The 17,546-nt window shown below is 36.1% G+C and overlaps 2 protein-coding genes across 2 annotated transcripts; both read left to right on the top strand.

The window, feature by feature from the left end:
- The first annotated feature begins 5,326 nt into the window (after nucleotides 1-5,326).
- LOC119068528 (phytanoyl-CoA dioxygenase domain-containing protein 1) lies at nucleotides 5,327-12,298 on the top strand. Its single transcript, XM_037172138.1, has 5 exons — nucleotides 5,327-5,751; nucleotides 11,180-11,440; nucleotides 11,509-11,659; nucleotides 11,725-11,866; nucleotides 11,922-12,298. Exons 1-5 carry the CDS (start codon nucleotides 5,728-5,730, stop codon nucleotides 12,205-12,207), a joined length of 864 nt encoding a protein of 287 aa, XP_037028033.1. The 5' UTR covers nucleotides 5,327-5,727; the 3' UTR covers nucleotides 12,208-12,298.
- Nucleotides 12,299-13,650: 1,352 nt separating this feature from the next.
- LOC119068531 (omega-amidase NIT2) lies at nucleotides 13,651-16,941 on the top strand. Its single transcript, XM_037172141.1, has 5 exons — nucleotides 13,651-13,799; nucleotides 14,652-14,995; nucleotides 15,481-15,652; nucleotides 15,733-15,966; nucleotides 16,754-16,941. The coding sequence occupies exons 1-5, from the start codon at nucleotides 13,769-13,771 to the stop codon at nucleotides 16,840-16,842; spliced, it is 870 nt and encodes a 289-aa protein (XP_037028036.1). The 5' UTR covers nucleotides 13,651-13,768; the 3' UTR covers nucleotides 16,843-16,941.
- Nucleotides 16,942-17,546: the final 605 nt, after the last annotated feature.

Raw genomic sequence — 17,546 nt, 5'->3', positions numbered from 1 at the left:
TGAGTATTGCACATCTAGAGCCTAATACTTAGCACTAGATGTCTTAAATAACTATTAATTCGTCGATTCAACGCCAGAAGCATTTTAAATGGCTACCTGCTTAATATGCAGTGTGCGAGGTTAGTGTTAAATCACTCCAGATGTTAAACCGTCTTCGCAGCTCTAGAACTTATAGGTCTGACGTCATTTTAACGGATTTTTTCTGTTCTGTTGTTCTTGAGGTAATTAGAGGTCGATTCCTCACAACTAAAATGAGCACTCCTTATTGGCACATTCACTTCCAAGTTCCACGAAATGTTCTCTTCTTTTGGCTGCTAGGAATTTCGCGCCGCGTCATTCACAATAGTTGACAAAATGACACATTTTGTATAAGGAAAATGTCACTTTGTGGGTTATTGTGAATGACACGGCGAGAAATTCCTCAACACCCTTCTTTTCTATTCAATAAAATAAAACTTTTAGTAGCACTTCTGATTTTCCAAGTCGTCTCATATGGTCAGTCCGGGTCTGAGTGCATGTTAGTTCCAAAAATGTCATCACTCGCGCATGCTTAAACATCTTTGCTGCACTAGATCTTTCGAATTATATGCATGTGTTGCATAAACTTAAAAACTTGAGAATTTTAATTTACCAGTAGCAACACTCATAAAACGTGTAAGCTGCGATTTATAAGTTGACGTCACAGTTACTTTCGATGCTAAAGAGAGCATTGGCTAGAGATGATTGTCACATACGTATATAACCTTTTATGATTGTAAAATATGAAACGAATGTGAATCTCAATTTTTTCTCATTCGTAATTTTTTGAGCATGGAAGCGATAGTTACCTTTCCCAGAGTGAAAAGAATGTGTGACATTTTAGAAAGGTTTATCAAAAAAATAATAACCGGAGGTAATGACAATTCCCAGGTTGTATATGAGAAGATTACGCCGATCGCCATTATTTCACTGAGGCCGCACCGAAAAAGAAAACATGGCGTCTATCGGTAACGCAAACTGCATTTCAAAACAAAATTTCAACTGAACTGAAATTGTGCTACAATTTTGTATGAAAATTACAGCAAAGTTCAGTGAATTTTTGAGTGATCGGTGTAACCACCTTTGGTAGGTAAAGTTAGTCGTGTACAGTCGACGACTTTGAAATAAATGACGAATTTTGTTTCACTGTTTTTCAGCTGACCCACTCATACAAACAAAAGTGGTTACACTGTGAAATAGTTGCTCACACGCACGTGGTAATGGTTAAACTTCTTAACCTGTTACAGACTGTTGATTTCAAATCTTGTACTTCAATTCTTTTAACATGCAATAAGGTACCATGTTACCCAGAACTTGTCATTATTTTTGTCGTCATTATCGATAACAGATGAATAGCCGTATGTGACAGGTTAAAGTGTTTCAGTTTGTATGTGTTGCGAATTCTACTGTTATTCAGAGCCTTTATTTAGGGACCATTGTCCTGTGCAACGTACTTTTATTGAATGTGAATGTTCGTTAGAGTAATACCGTATTTATAGGCCACGTTGATACGATTCAATTCAAACGGCGACTTGATTTGATCGAATTGCTAGAGTTGTTTCACTTGAGTGTCTTCTCACGTATAATTCTTAACAGTATGAGTGGATCAGCTGAAACGAAATGCGTCACTCATTTCAAAGTCGCGTACTGTTAAATGGAAATGGTATCTTGTGCACTAATTTTTGAAATGTCGATTTTTTCAGCATAAATTTTTACTTACGAGCGGAGTGAGGAAATATTTTATGGATACAGAGGTGGAAATATGTCGTATTTCAATCCTCGGTGGCTGAAATTATGAATATTTTGACGAACAATAGATAAGATCTTGTTCCTATGACGTGTCTAAATCACATCTAGTGCGGAAAAACCACACCATTTAGTCACTTAACAGGAAAATAGTATATTTTAACATATCCAAATACACACAAGGTGTGTAAGTGCACCGGGGTGAAGCCAGACTTTGGGACTATCGTTTTTGGATGCGTTTAATAATAAGGTAAGATAAAAGGTCGTCAAAATGACGAAAATTGACGTCACTTAAACTGTCAAATTTATCTTTAATTTTGATAAATTGGGCAGTATCATAGTAAATTAAATCAGGCAGGAGCGTTCATTTTCATAGACATTGTATTAGGTCACTTATTTGGCGTTTCTAAAATGAACCGTTACTGCCTAGGTCCTTATTTGACGTTTCGAAAATCTGCCGATTCTGTATGCTTTATTAGTTATACTGAGCCTGTCCACAGACACACTAAGATTCGCTAACGTTCAAAACAAAATGTAATTATTTTATGAACAAACTGTTTATGAGAGATTATAAATTGAAAATGTTGTGTTGTAATATTATATACAGTCTAGACAAACATATAGTACTATTTATCAATGATTTTGATATTATTTTTCAAAAGCAGTTCTACTTGAACAATCTTAAGAGCTCAATTAATATTTCAACGAAATAAAGACTCAAATTATGTTCTTACAACGAGTAAATGTTAACTGTCCTTTTCTTGAAAACCTGAAAGTGAAAGTTCAGGCTCGGGTTAACCTGAATTGAAACAGATCCAAGCCTTTTTTAATTTTAATTGGACTCCACATTTTAAAGGACATCAGACGGGGTTCCCCGCCTTTAGGTTCACGAATTGGTACTCTTATCTCGTATTAATTTAAGTGTCTTTCGATGCATAATTTAATTTGCTTAATAAATCACTACGGTAAAAAATTCAAAATTGACATTCTAATGCCGCGTTAAATGGCCACCCGTATTCTCATATTTTAAATTACTTTACCATTACTTCCACAAAGTTGGTAACCACTTCGATGAAGATATTGGTAAATTGAATTATTTTTAACGCTCAACCAAAAACTAATAACGTTCGTTAATCATGAAATTTATATTCGTCCACTTAAAATTCAGTTGTATTCGTTATGTTTCACCCCAGAGCATGGCCCCTAAGGGGCCGTTCATAAATTACGTAACGCTAGAGGGGGGAGGGGGGGGGGGGTATGAGGCAAGCGTTACGGTTCTAACAAAATTGGGTCAAACTTGACCCTTTTAGCGTTACAGACCCGGGGGGGGGTCTGAAAAATGTTGATTTTTGCGTTACGTAATTTATGAACGGCCCCTAACGATTTTAAAAGAAAATTTAATGATTTCGTGCGAGTCTCTCTTGCAAACACTACGTGTTTGCTTTCCTTGCTTGTTTTTGTTTTTAAAAATTATCGCATACTTACAAGCTTATTATCATTTATTAGCTATGATATGGTGTAGCATGTTTGCTATAGCGGTTTCTATGCAAAGATTACGAATTCGACCTGTTATAATTCTAGGTCGACATAAATTGTAAGTTGACTTTTTCTTAATATTACATGGGCGTGGTGCTGTCAATTAGTAATATCCATCTTGATGTCCAGAATAAAGAAAAAGTTAGCAAGTAAGGCAAAATTATACATCCCGACTTATGATAGCAGTAGTAGTAGTTGATTTATTATCAAAGACTTACCGACTTACAGGGTACAAGAAGTATATTCGACTTGAGATGAAGACTAAACATATCACGTTATTACAACCATATTGCGCTATGATGTAAGACATCATTCATTAGATATGTCACGTCTGGCACATGTTTGCATCTTTTAATATCACGTTTTCAAACACATCTTGCATCTCCTTCGCACGTGAGAAATACTTCAATATTCGCAATTTTCAAACTTAGTAATGAAATAACTAAAACTAGAGCTCTGCATCATGTGAGCATTACAGCAAACACACGGGAGGATTTGTTGCGAGATGAAGTCGGGTTTGGCTAATCGTTACATGTGATAAATGAATATCAAGCCCAGGTTATCGAAATTTGAAAGTTCTCTGTACAACAAATCATTTATTCTATCAACAAACGGCTATCAGCAGGCAGGGGTCACTGACTTCAAAATAATCCTAAAATAATCCCAAATAATCCCTGGAAGTCGGTGACCCCTCGATTAGCAGGGAATCCACGTGGGCTAGTAATTTTTAGTCTATGCATCAATGATGTGATACCAGTATTAATTACTGATTTGAACATCCATCCTCTGGTATAACTGGACGATGGTACGATGGCTTACGATGGTAAGCAGTAAATTGTAAGCTGGTGGGCGATCGGTTGAATCTGAAAGAAAGGCTTTTAAAGTTGGGCCTGGAGATGAATATCTCGAAGTCTGTCACGTGTTACAGATTCAAGAAAAAGCGAAGTTTTAGCTCACTTAAAGGTAGGTCGCAGAGGGAAATGTTTTCCTGTTCCAAGATTCTGAAACCTGCCATGGAAATGGCTATCACATTAGTAAGGCGGAAAGCTCACGAGCAATTTTGCGTTGATGGGATCAACAATTATGCTGCGTTTTCCGCCTAAACAGGAAGCGCTTTTCGCCAGATCAATGACCTTTCAGTAAATTTAGCTAAAAAAGTTAGAGTTTAATTTGAAGTTTTTATTAACATGCATTTTACTGCAGAAACGTAGAAGCAATAATCGTTGCCAGTACTAGTGAATCTTGGTTGGATTTGCATTTAACGGTTTTAAGGCGTTGCAGAAACGACAATTATGCTACGTTTTCCAAATTGCTCATGTTTTTCCGGCCTAACTGGAAATTGCACGCGAAATCATTCAGAGAATTGGAATTGAGATTCAAAGAGACAATACAGCCGTTTTTCAGATCACTAAGGCCGCTATCGCAAAAAATCCAAAATAAATTTTTTAGTAGAACTTCAGTTCAGTTTACATATTGTATTGAAATGCAGTTGGAGATAACTGGTGAAACGGGACGTGACACATTGGCGAATTATAAGAAGAATGAAATCTCATTGGTTTAGCTTCGTTTCAATTGGTTTTGATAGTCTTTAAGCCAAAAAACATTTGAAGCGAAGCCAAATTAATGAAATTTCATTTTTTTACAATTCGCTAAAGTGACGCGTCCCATCTATGCATTTAACTATTCATATACAACCTTGACCAACGCTTTGCCTCTCAGCGAAATATTTTATCTTATTTTTTTTGCCAGTTGTAGAGTTGCGTGGACAAAACTGGTGGTAGAGACGTTACTGTAAGCCTCGACAATTAGATAGTATTTCTTTATTACAAATGCTCGTTTTTTATTATATTAGCCACATGTAACACAAATGCATCAGCAAAGTCGAAAAAAAAAAAGATTTTTCGGTCGGACAATTTTGGGTATGAAACACTTAGGCACCACTTCAGTTAATATATGTACAGAAACGTTTATTCGTAAAATTGAACGTTGTATATAAATATAAACGTCGTCATGTAGGAAAGGTAGTCATATGTACCATACATATACATGCATTGTATGTATAGATATTTGTGCTATCATCGACTTCTCATATGGTATATTGAACAGAAAGCATACGATATAAACATAAGAGAAATCAGTTTTAAATAGATGATGCCATGTGTGAGATGTTAGTCTTTTAAAGTTCAAATCGTAAAGAAACAGAAAAAAATATAATTTTTTTTACCATTTCTCGAATGTCTGTTGTTTTTTTATCTTTAATAAATAAGTTGTGGTGATTTAATAGTTGTAAAAAAAAGTGATTGCAATTATATAACAGTGATTTTGTTTTATATGTAAGATTAAACCGGTACAATTTAAGTTGTTGTTGTTGTTGTATATCTGTTAAAAACGTCATCGCATTTCGTTTTACATTTTGCTGATGATAATATGAGGAATACACTGTTGGAAGAGGTAATGTCTTTAAAAAGAATGGGCCCCGTCATTAATTTTTTCGAAAACAGATAATAAAAAGTTATTGAGAGTAATTGCAAATGAATGAATCTAACAATACGAATTAAGATTATTGACGTAATTGTCCGCGGCTATCCAAAAAGGAAAAGGGATAACCGCCCAGTTCTGAAATAAATCTACTGTCTCGAATTACGTCTACAATTAACCTGTTACAGACGGCTGTCATCTGTTATCGACAACGACAGCAATAATAAACGGCAAGCTATATCTAATGCGGTCTTATGAAAAAATTATGCAAAAATTATGTTCTAAACAAATAAAGTAATAGATTTCTGAAATCAATCTCTGAAAATCTTCGATCAAAAGAAGTAATAGATCAGATATAGTAAAACTGTTAATATGCTTGCCGTCTGTGACAGGTTAACTGATACTTTAATAATTTTAAATAAATAAATAAATTGATTTGGTAAATAACCTTCTTGAAAATGCGAATTACGAAAGAGGAAAAACAACAATTGTTATCACATTTTATCGTGTAGCATAATCAGTTGAATTTGATTGCTTTGCCAAATACAAATGCTACACCAGACAGTGCAAACAAGAAAAACTAACTTGACAAAGCGAAGTTCATGATAATTTTGAAAATATTTGAGCATCTGATGTTGATAATTTCAAAGTTTTTCAAAACAAAATCTTTCTTATTTCCCGGTCATTTCGTTGATAAGACTTTTCGGTCAAAGTATTCGTTTAATTTCAGGATGAAAACAAAAGTGATAGGGAGGAGTGGAGATAACTTTTATCGTTCTAAAATTGTTCCTAAATGTTTCAATGTCCAGTGAAGTGTGTTTTTACAGCACTCAATTTCACATTCCTCGACAATCTCACTTTAAATTACATTCAATTTGTCTCACCAAAAACAGTTCGGTTAGAGAATTTTCTGTATAATTCCAAATTTCGGACGAATTTCCCCCTCTAAATTTAAAGATTATTTTTCGGTGAATATTCATTTTTAAATTACGTATTTACAGGTCCACGAATTTTAGAATTATATTTTTGGAAACTACGTCGTTCCAACATAATCGTTTCCAGTTTGACATTTGAGTCAGTATCAATAATGTTTTAATTTCGACAAGCAACATTCTCTTACAATGCAATCAGATTTCAAGTTAATTCGAGTGTTGCATCTGTGTACGAACAACTGTACATTAAAATTCGGTGTTTTTTTTTTTATTTTAAATTATTTCATCCGCCCTATCAAGTAGAGCACGCACGGGATCTACCGTTTCGAAGGCGTTGTTAAGATTTTAAAAATTGTACTACCAATGTCGTTCAGCATGACTTTCAGTTTGATATTTTTGAGCAGGTTATGGGCCGTTCAAAAATAACGTCACGCTATTTTACAGATGGTTCGACACCCACTCCACCTTTGTCACTCCAAAAGTGTCAAAATTAACCCATATGCGACAATATTTGTGAACAACACCTTATACCTGACGACGTATCCGCCTAGGTTCCTCCAAGTAAAGTGGGACAGTTACAAAGGTTATGTTCGGCTTTGTCTCCGTGACACAGCCTCACAAATCACAGTCTAGATCAGTACGTTTTCTCATTAGTTGCCTGTTACCTGTACCTACGCTCGTCAAGATTTTCAATCTAGTGCGGCTTACACTTATGAGAAATTTTTGCTAGTTCAAATCCACTTTTTAGCGTATGTTGGCAAGTGGATTGCACTGAAGAATCAACGACACGAGAAATGACGACTTTCTGAAGAAGCGGCGAGTTTCAAGCTCCTGAGAAAGCAGTGAGTATTCGTCGAATCTTCAAGAACTCACCTTTTCTTCAGGAAAACGCCGTTTTTTTAACATGTTTAAAAAGGCGAGAAGCAATGACCACTTCCTGAAGAAAAGGTGAGTTCATAATGAATCATCGACTATCACCTCTTCTTCAGGATCTCGCCGTTTCTTCAGAAAGTCGTCGTTTCCAATAATTTTTTACATTTAGTCTTACTTTCTATATATCGTGGAACTAATCAAACCGTAATACTATATTACATGGGTGGTCAAGTAAGTGAGTCATGATTGCACGAGTTTAAATGTGTGGACAGTATATATCTGAGTGTTTTAATGATTTTCACAAAAGGATATGTAGGAGCGCAGACATCCAAACAATTGCATTTGACTCGCTTATTTGGCCAAGATTGTAACATCGTAAACTCCTCGTTTAAGACCACATGTGACTGCAGTAACAATCATTAAATTTTGCTCACAGTCAAACTAAGCATGTTCAAATAAAATTCGTTCAGTCCACTTCGTAACAAGAATATTGAATTTTCATCATAGTGGATGTTGACAAATCTTAACGAACCCTACCTTCACATATAGTATAGATGGTACAGTACTTTTCATAATGCAGGCGAGAAAATAGACGTTTTCTCACCTCAGCTGAAACGTCAAGAGTTTTTGTTGCGGAATAGTTATTTACGTATCGATTAAGTAGGCCGAAAGAGTTACGTATTAAGTTTTGTATGCTTGCTAAGAGGACCGAAAGTAAAGAAATGTCAATTCAAGGGGCGAAAGCGAAAGCATTTAGTCACTTCGTAAGGGTTAAAACTTGTAAAATTATCCAAAATATACCATCCACAACTTTTCATGTAAGGGGCCGAAAACCCGAGTAAATTTCTGCAGAACCCTCGTTTTCGGCCCCGACACATGAAAAACGTTAAGTTGACATCGAAGCCAGGAATGCGATGTTAAGTGTTTGTTACCGAAGTAGGTATCATACACAGCAAACACATCTTATCAAGCGTGGATGTGATAAAATGTTATTGAGTCTCTACCAAAACAGAAGAAGAGAAAAATCAGTTTCCATCTCGCGTCTGAAAACATTGATTTTATTGCTTCGACTGTAAAAGTGGCATTGATTAGGGAAGTAATTGAAATTGATGAAACATCATACATATGTGCTCCGAAAGTGGTCACAACAGCAAAACAAGTTGAAATAAATGTTAAAGTGCAATTTCATAAAAAAAGACAATTTGTTTTCAAATGAATAAATACTTTGATGAACCGTACATGACGATATTAGCTAAAATTAGAAAATTAAAGAATGATTCAGCCGACGATTTTGGAAGAACGAATATTCATAAAAACAAATTAATCAGAAAAGCGAAAAATTATTGTTGGGCTTACCATTTTACCATAAATAATACTAACGAGTTAGACTCCGCTATACTATGCTAACCAAAACATTAATTTTTATGCTGTAGCCAACATACAACATTAATTCTTTTTTGCAAAGTATGCAAGCTAGTTTGCGTGGGCGGTGAATATTGTAAAGGCAGTTAGCGGTGAAACGATCTATTTTAAATGTTTAGTAAATGAATTCTACGGATTTCTAATTATAACTAATGAATACACTCAGGTTGGTGTGTGTATATAGCAAAGATGTGACTAAGATGCATAGATAATTTATACGGAATGAAAATCGTATGGACGCATTTTTATACAATCTTTATTTAATGACCGCGCATATTGCTACCATACACGCAATATTGTTGACTAAAAAAATCGGCGTGTTGCAGTGACGGCATTTTTTTTTTTATTTCATTTCTTTTTTGGAACATGAATTCCGCTGAGTTAGTTGAATTCATTGTGGACGGGTGAAAGAAAGAGAACTAATTTTTACCTGCCAGAAAAAAAAATGGGAAGTAAGCACTACTAGGTGTGCGAATAGGTGGCCGTCAGGCGCGAGCATGATATAAAATTTTAATTGGCAAAATGTCGATTTATAAATAAATTTATTTTTTCTTTTCTATCAATACTTTCTTGGTTCGACGGAAATATCAATAAATTACTGAAATTTCAATATTCGATTTTTAGCAGCGGCTCTCAATTAATAAATACTTCACTACTAGTACTTCAATCTCACTGGACTATTTTTTTGTGTAACAACTTCACATTGAGTCATTCCCATTAAATGTCAGCAGTTTCATGAAAAAAATATCAGTGACAGCAGTATGAAGAAAAGTACTAACTTGTAATAGATTTGACCCTTAGTTTGTAAACTTCATGTTCTAAGTAAGTGTCAAATCTATTACTTCATAGTCTAAGAAACATTACATGAGACTATGAGTGGAACTTGTGGAATTCATTGCTAGGAAAAATATTAAAATTGATTCTCCGATTTGATTGACAATATCCAATTTTAACATAGAACAAGGAATTTGTTCTCGCACTATTAGTTCATCAAGTGAGTCGCCACCAGTCATCTGAGGATTTTTTTTTTTATTTTACAAGTTGGCATACATTGGTACATTAAACCCGTTAAAAACCCGTGCTTCCACCTACGTAATAAACACAAACTAAGCGAGCTTACCTGAATCTATAGAGTGTTATGATGAAAGAGAAGAAGATATTTTGACAAGTACCCCAAGGCAAGTTAAAATAAACTGGTCTTCTGTCCTCTCACTCTCAACGTACCACGTTGAAAGAGAAGCAAATACTTTGACAAGTAGCCCAAGGCAAGTTATAATAACTATAGTCTTCGGTTTTCTCGCTTTGACCATAACAGTCTATTGTTCAAAGTCTACCATGCCCTGCCCTTACACTTACATGAACAAAGTAAGCACATAACATATAATATAAGTTCATGCTTTGTGCCTGATTTAATTGGTAGTGTTTCGTTCTGTTTTAATTTGCTATAAATGAAAATGTAAACAACAAAGCAGCGCTTCAAGTTGGTTAAGTGATAATTCAGCTGTTGATAAGCTAAATGGTGGATACTTAGTTTACCACACCAAAAGTGAAGATTTACGTTAATGAATTTTATATTTTTATTTACGAATCGTTTGGTCGACACGAATTATTTTGTTGACGCGATTTTCCACATTTTATTGCAAGTTTTTCTTTTCTTTTACTTGAAATGATTGCATTATAATGACAATGTCGTTATGATTTTATAGATAATTTGATGTTTGGGTCTATTCACGACAGAGTAGTATCTCTAAATAGACTCTGCCGTGGTCTATTTGGTATAGAAAAATCTAGCGCCGTGGCTCCAATTCTAGGATACGAATCTCGCCGCCATTCATTTTTTAAAGTCTTTGGAATTTTATAAATGTGTGCGAATTCGATTTAGGATCTTTTCAGAGGAAGTAGAAGTTGGAAATTGGTGATTGGCTGATTATGACAGACAGCGTCAATCAGTGAAAATAATGAGAAATATTGCTCAAATCCACGCTCTCTTATCAGACAGCAACACTGAAAAAAGCGGACGTTGCAATGCTATCTGTTATGATCTCTCTGGTTATGTATATTCTATCGGTGCATAGTCTACTATTACCGGCTTTCGACACTTCAAACTTCACTATCTTAATTAGCGTTGAGCAATCAATTTCATTTCTTTTTTTTATAAATATATTCCATTTCAGTTGCAGGAAAGTGGCTATGTGGTTCTGGAAGACTTTCTAACACCGGACGAAACTGCGGAACTACTTGGTGCTGGCCGAGCACTGTGTATGGAAGCACCGCAAGAGGGGCGAAAAGTTTTTTCAACCATCAAAGGAGCAGACGCTCAGAATAAAGAAAATTATTTCATTGAATCTGGTGACAAGGTTCGCTATTTTTTCGAAGAGGGAGCTCTTGGTGAAAAGGGCGAACTGTTGGTTGAGCCGACAAAGGCATTAAATAAAGTGAGGGGATACGTGAATGAATGTTTGTTGACGGGAGTAATAATCTGAAAAAATTATGTCAACCTTAGGTGGGTCATGCCTTGCACACGGAGAATGCGCTATTCAAGAAAATTACATTTAGTGATCGTGTTAAAGAAACATGTTGGCAATTGGGCTTTCGACGGCCTGTGATCCCGCAAAGTATGTACATCTACAAAAATCCTGGGATCGGAGGAGAAGGTACGGCATTGCCGTCGTCGATTTTTGAATGACGAAATTGGACTGTAAATTTCCATGTTTTTTAGTTAAATCTCACCAAGACGCGTCTTATTTACATACCGAACCAAATACAACGGTAGGCTTTTGGATTCCATTGGAAGACGCAACACTTGAAAATGGATGCCTAAAATTCATTAAAGGTTCTCATAAGAGCGGCGTGCATCGAAGGTATCTACCAACAATTTCGCTAACAGTCGTTGGTGGACTAATAGTTAAATTACAGATACATTAGGAATCCGGATAAGCAGGCAACGGAACTGTTAACATACGACAGCCCTGCACCGATCTATCCTCTTTCCAGTTTCACAAACGTACCGGTATCGAAGGGTTCACTAGTAATAATACATGGACATGTTGTCCATCGAAGCGAGCTGAATAGATCTAGTAAAAGTAGACATGCGTACACGTTCCATGTCATCGAATCGGATGGAGTAAAGTATTCGGAAGACAATTGGCTGCAACCACCAGCAGGAAAGCAATTTCCCGTTTTATATTCAAAGTCAGAATAGGCGTGCTCGTATAAAGTAGGATGTAGTCTTATATAGTGCGCTAGACGTTGTTCCAAAGATCAAAATAAAATTATTTTCATGAACGCGGGCAGCATTTTTGTTTGACTCAACCGTTTGACTAATGACTCCACCGTACCTTAACTTCCTGTTAGAGATACGTCGGTTACTCGCACTCAAAAAAAAACTGACACGACCTGAACCCAGCACAATTTAATATTACCGCTCTTTTGGGTCATTGGGTTAAAAAATATCAGCAACCACTGGACCGAAACTTAGCTCATTTTCGAACGTAGTTTTCCTTTGGTCATATGGTCGTTACCAAAAGGGGATCAAAACACCATACGAGATGGACTTTTCCTGATCTGGCATCCACGATAGATCTCCCCTTGTTCAGGGACTCGAAGTGACGGTGCTACAATTGTGATAGTGAGTCCATTTGATATCTACTTCGTATGGGTCGAAAGAGCTCGGACACCAGACGTAAAATGTAAATCTCTGAGAGTAATTATACCTAGAGAGGAAGTTTCGAACAAAATTACGTAAAAACGTTAAATATGTGGTCCCAACATGAAATACGAAATGTTTATTGGTATGTGTCAACGCATACATGTATTGGTGTAAAATTATACGAAATGTGTATCTTATACAAACTGATGTTGGGACCACATTTCGTTGTGCAAATTTCCTCTCTAGATATAATTACTCTTAGCGCCATCTACATTGGAGTAGCAGAACCAAATGTCTTTCTGTAAAATTGACATTTCTAAATTATTTTACAATTTTTTTTGGGAATTGCCTTTCTTGTATTCACAACGGAAAGGATTAAAAATTTTAGTTTTAAACAGAGGGTGAGGGGTACTAAAAATCCAGAAGTTAAGCAAAAAAAAAAATGAAACGAAATGCGGATGTGTGTTTAGTCCTTGTGCTAACGTAGAAAGAACTGTTCCCTCCGTTCAGTGCACAAAAGTTGCATCGTTTTCGATATATTGATGAATGTAACGATCCATTCATTAATATCTCGAAAGGTTGCTAGGAATCTCGCGCCGCGTCATTCACAATAATTATCATTTTGACACATTTTGTAAAAGGAAGATGTCACTTTGTGAATTATTGTGAATGACGCGGCGCGAGATTCCTCAACACCTCTCGAAAAGACACATAATCTGCCTGGTTAAGCTAGAAAATCGTATGTCAAGTGCTGTAACCCTGTAACACGGATATAATAAAATGCGTGCAACGACGGTCATAATTGTAGTGTTTACATGGTCCTGTCGCTGAGTACAGGACAACGAGCGCCATCTATGAACAACGGCTTTCTCGTATTACAAAGCACATTAGTGAACAAGAGACATCTACCGGAGGACACAGAATATTCTAAGAGAATGAGGTTCTGCACTGTCGCAGATGGCGGTTTATTTAATTCATTTGACATTTCGATGAAAAAGTGTCATCAAGTTCATTACGTTCATCGTTGTTGATTTTTTCTTATCAAAATCGTATCAATTCAAAACAAAAATTAACTTCTTCATGATTCGCTGATTGTGGAGACATTCATGTGATTATGTCAATGTTGAAAAAGGCAGCCATGGATTGTAAGTCAATTCAGTTTACTTTCGAAATTCTAATTCACAAATATTAACCGGCACACTGATAATTCGTGTTCATGCTCGTTCCGTTATCATTCCAACATTTTTCGTCGACTTGGACCTGTTGACCTTCTTATTCGCTCTTTAACCTATCAAGTGGCTTTACTTATATCTTCATCACTTTCGATTGCAAAACCGAATTGATAACATTCATGGTTTATGTCATATTGTCCGTCGCACGAATTGTGGATGTGCCAATTAAAACGCATTGTACCCACTAAATTTGATTGAACGATAGCAATGAAATTATGAAGTAGCCACCTTCAGCGTTGTAAGAGAGGTGCAGAATGTTTGTATCAGTAAAAGTAACAGGGTTTTTTCGTCCAATCTACAGTAGTAACGTTAGCAAAAACATTCCGAAAATATTTCAATTTTGACCTCTTATGTTCCGTTGTTTCCTTCTTATGATGAAAGAATCTCCTAGTTATGAGCGTAAAGGCTGTGACAGTGACATACTATGTGAATGGATACATAATGTAAATGAATTAGGTTTTCTACTAAGTCAGTCTACGGTAAAGGCTGTAGCACTACTCCTAGCATTAAAATTGAACTAACAAGTGTCGAATTTGGAGGCTTTAGCGGTAAGAGCTAATGTTTAAGATTGTTTTGAAATGCCTGCCTTAACTCATACAACGAAAACAAGTCATCTATCTTTGCATACAAAACATACATCCTACTCTGATTTCATTATTCTTCGAATATTTTCTGTGTTAATGCTGGGATCAGTGCTATGCTTCCACGCACCTACGCACTACGCAGTTCGTTTACTGTTGACCAACAAAAGTTTATTTTTTTTAGCTTTTCGCCTAGCACTCATCCAGATGAAAGTCGGCACAGACAAAATTCGAAATGTAACGAATGCTATTGCACATATTCGGCAAGCAGTAGTCGATCAAAATCCAAGAGTTGTTGCACTGCCTGAATGTTTCAACTCTCCATACGGAACGAAGTATTTTAATGATTATGCCGAGACGATCCCAGATGGTTATACAACGGGGAAATTATCCGAAATTGCCAAAGAGTTAAATATTTACTTGGTCGGTGGCACCATTCCCGAACGTGACACAAGCGATGGCAGAACATTGTACAATACATGCACTGTGTGGTCGCCATCGGGTGAACTAATTGCGAAACATAGGAAGGTAGGTTCCTGTACCAGAAAATTTGTCTGATTTAATGCTCGGAATTTGTCCGTCGGATCAGAACCTGAACCTCATCTTAACCCGAACCTGAACTAAAATTTCAGCTTCAGCACTTTCACTTTCGCTTTGATAATTCAGGTTCCGGCCAGATTCGTATTGAACAATTCCAGATTCAGGTCAGGCTGAACCCAACTGTGAAAATTCAGGCTCAGGTCAAATTCAGGTTGAACCTGAAATCTTAAATTCAGGCTCGGGTCAAAAGTGGCCCAACTTCCTGAATCGGGCTGTTGTCAATCATCAATTCCAATTGGCCACTAATGCAAGGGAAAGTTTAAATATTTTCAGAGCCTAAAATCAGAGTCTTAGGCAGCACACTGATCCAACAATACCTTAAATTAACTAAGCTTTGTCTTTTAGAAGGACACACACAAAATTCGAAGAAACTTGATTTGAAAGTAATTCACTGAAACTCACACCCTTTTCAGATGCACCTGTTTGATATTGATGTTAAAGGAGGTATCCGATTTAAAGAATCTGATGTCCTCACAGGCGGTTCGGAATTCACGTCTTTTCAAATTGATAACAATTTTAAGATTGGTGTTGGCATATGCTATGACATTCGGTTCGAAGAAATGGCTAGAATTTATCGGAACGATGGTGCGTGTGTGTTACAACTAATATAGCGCCGAGGGCAGTGTTTTATTTAACATTTTTCTTTCATATCATTCGGAGTGAAGGTTGTGATATGCTCATTTATCCAGCTGCCTTTAATATGACTACCGGACCATTGCACTGGGAACTTTTGCAACGGGCTAGAGCAAACGACTTACAACTGTATGTGGCTTCCATATCGCCAGCAAGAGATCCAGATTTTGAATATGTTGCTTGGGGACATTCTATGGTGGTTGATCCGTGGGGAAAAGTTGTGATAACGGCAAAAGAAAATGAAGAGATTGTCTATGCTGATATTGGTACGTGTATACTTTGACGTTGGAAAACATTAATTCGATTTTGATTAGAATTTTGCCTGCATTCTTTCCCCTTTCGGATGGAATGGTATATATAGGGTTGTGCGAAAGATAAAGGATCAAGAGCGTAGTTTGCAAAAAAATCTACGAAAAATAGGTTTCCGATTTTTGCTAGCTAAGCGTAAATACGGGCAGTTAAGAATTTCGGTGTGCCGATATAGCAACAGCTTGGTGTCTATGTCATTGTTAGTACAATCTGCATTTATCGTTTGTTACCCGTCAAACACACACATTTATCAAGAGAACAGCAAGATCAAAGTAAACAATCGCTACAATGATCACCAGATGTTGCTAGATCGGCACATCGACATTATTTATTCCCTGTAGATAGAGGTTGGAATTTGTTCTCGCATTATTCAGTTTCTCGAAGGTTTCAACAAAATTTGACAACGGACAATGGTAGAAGGATTAAAGTTTCCTAACAAATAATTTTTCTCGGGCGTCACGAACCGGGTGTACCGGTACAAAATCGGTTTAACTGTATACCAAAGTCCCGGAAAATATTTTTTATACTTTTTTAACCGTGGAGTTTCTGACTTCACCTTCGGTATACGTATACGTACACACCTTGTGAGTATTGGGCTATGTTAAAATGTACTATTTTCGACATCTAAGGATGATATCAATATTTTGTGGTCTCTATGCCAATCGCGATCCTTCGTCAATCCCTAATAAAGTGTGCAATAAACGAACGTATTTATTTAAACTTTCTCTCACATTTTTTTCGTAGATGTGTCGTTAAATGAGAAGGTTAGAGCACAGATACCCACTTCAAGACAACGTCGTACTGATTTATATGAAACAGTAAGTAAGAAATGAATTGCCGTTAAAAAATTATATTTTTGTAAATATAAATGGGATACTGGTGCTTATTTCACGAAAAGATTATTTAATGATCATCAATAAAAATAAATAAAATGAAATTGTGTTTTACTGATTATATCTTGAAAATTCTAGGTACTACCACCTTTTTAGTGGGTCAAAAATTGACAATTAAAATTATTATTGAAAGGACCAATACCCTCTCTAGCAACCATACTTCGTTTTGACACAGTCAAAATACCACCTTATTTTGACAAATGTGACACTGATTTTTTTGTAATAGAGTTGCCGTGCCGCGTTTTTTCAAAAACAATATCGACGTCACACGAAACACATAAATTTTAAACTTTATTTCATATCATTTTTGCACACCAAAATGGCGGAGCAACACATAAAAAAGGCATCACAATCACAAATTATTCATGTTCGAACATCGAAATGGTAACAGAAGACGTAATGTTTTCACACAAAAAAGGACATCGCTGCTCATATTTCATTTAATTTATTTTTAAAAGCGTCAAATTTTCTATGACATGATACACTGTACAGTTTTACAACCTTAATTTTCCTAGTTTGGTTGCTAGAGAGGGTATTAAAAGGACCAATCACTCATTCTTCATGTGACATGCCACCAAAATCCTTCATTCAGAAACCAATTTAGCATGCACTTCTCTACTGTTTGAATTAAGAAACGCATCGAA

This window comes from Bradysia coprophila (genome assembly GCF_014529535.1).
Source record: "Bradysia coprophila strain Holo2 chromosome X unlocalized genomic scaffold, BU_Bcop_v1 contig_191, whole genome shotgun sequence".
In the NCBI taxonomy this organism is placed as follows: Eukaryota; Metazoa; Arthropoda; class Insecta; order Diptera; family Sciaridae; genus Bradysia; species Bradysia coprophila.
The sequence above is the reverse complement of the archived record's forward strand: the minus strand, read 5'-3'. Positions and strand labels throughout refer to the sequence as shown.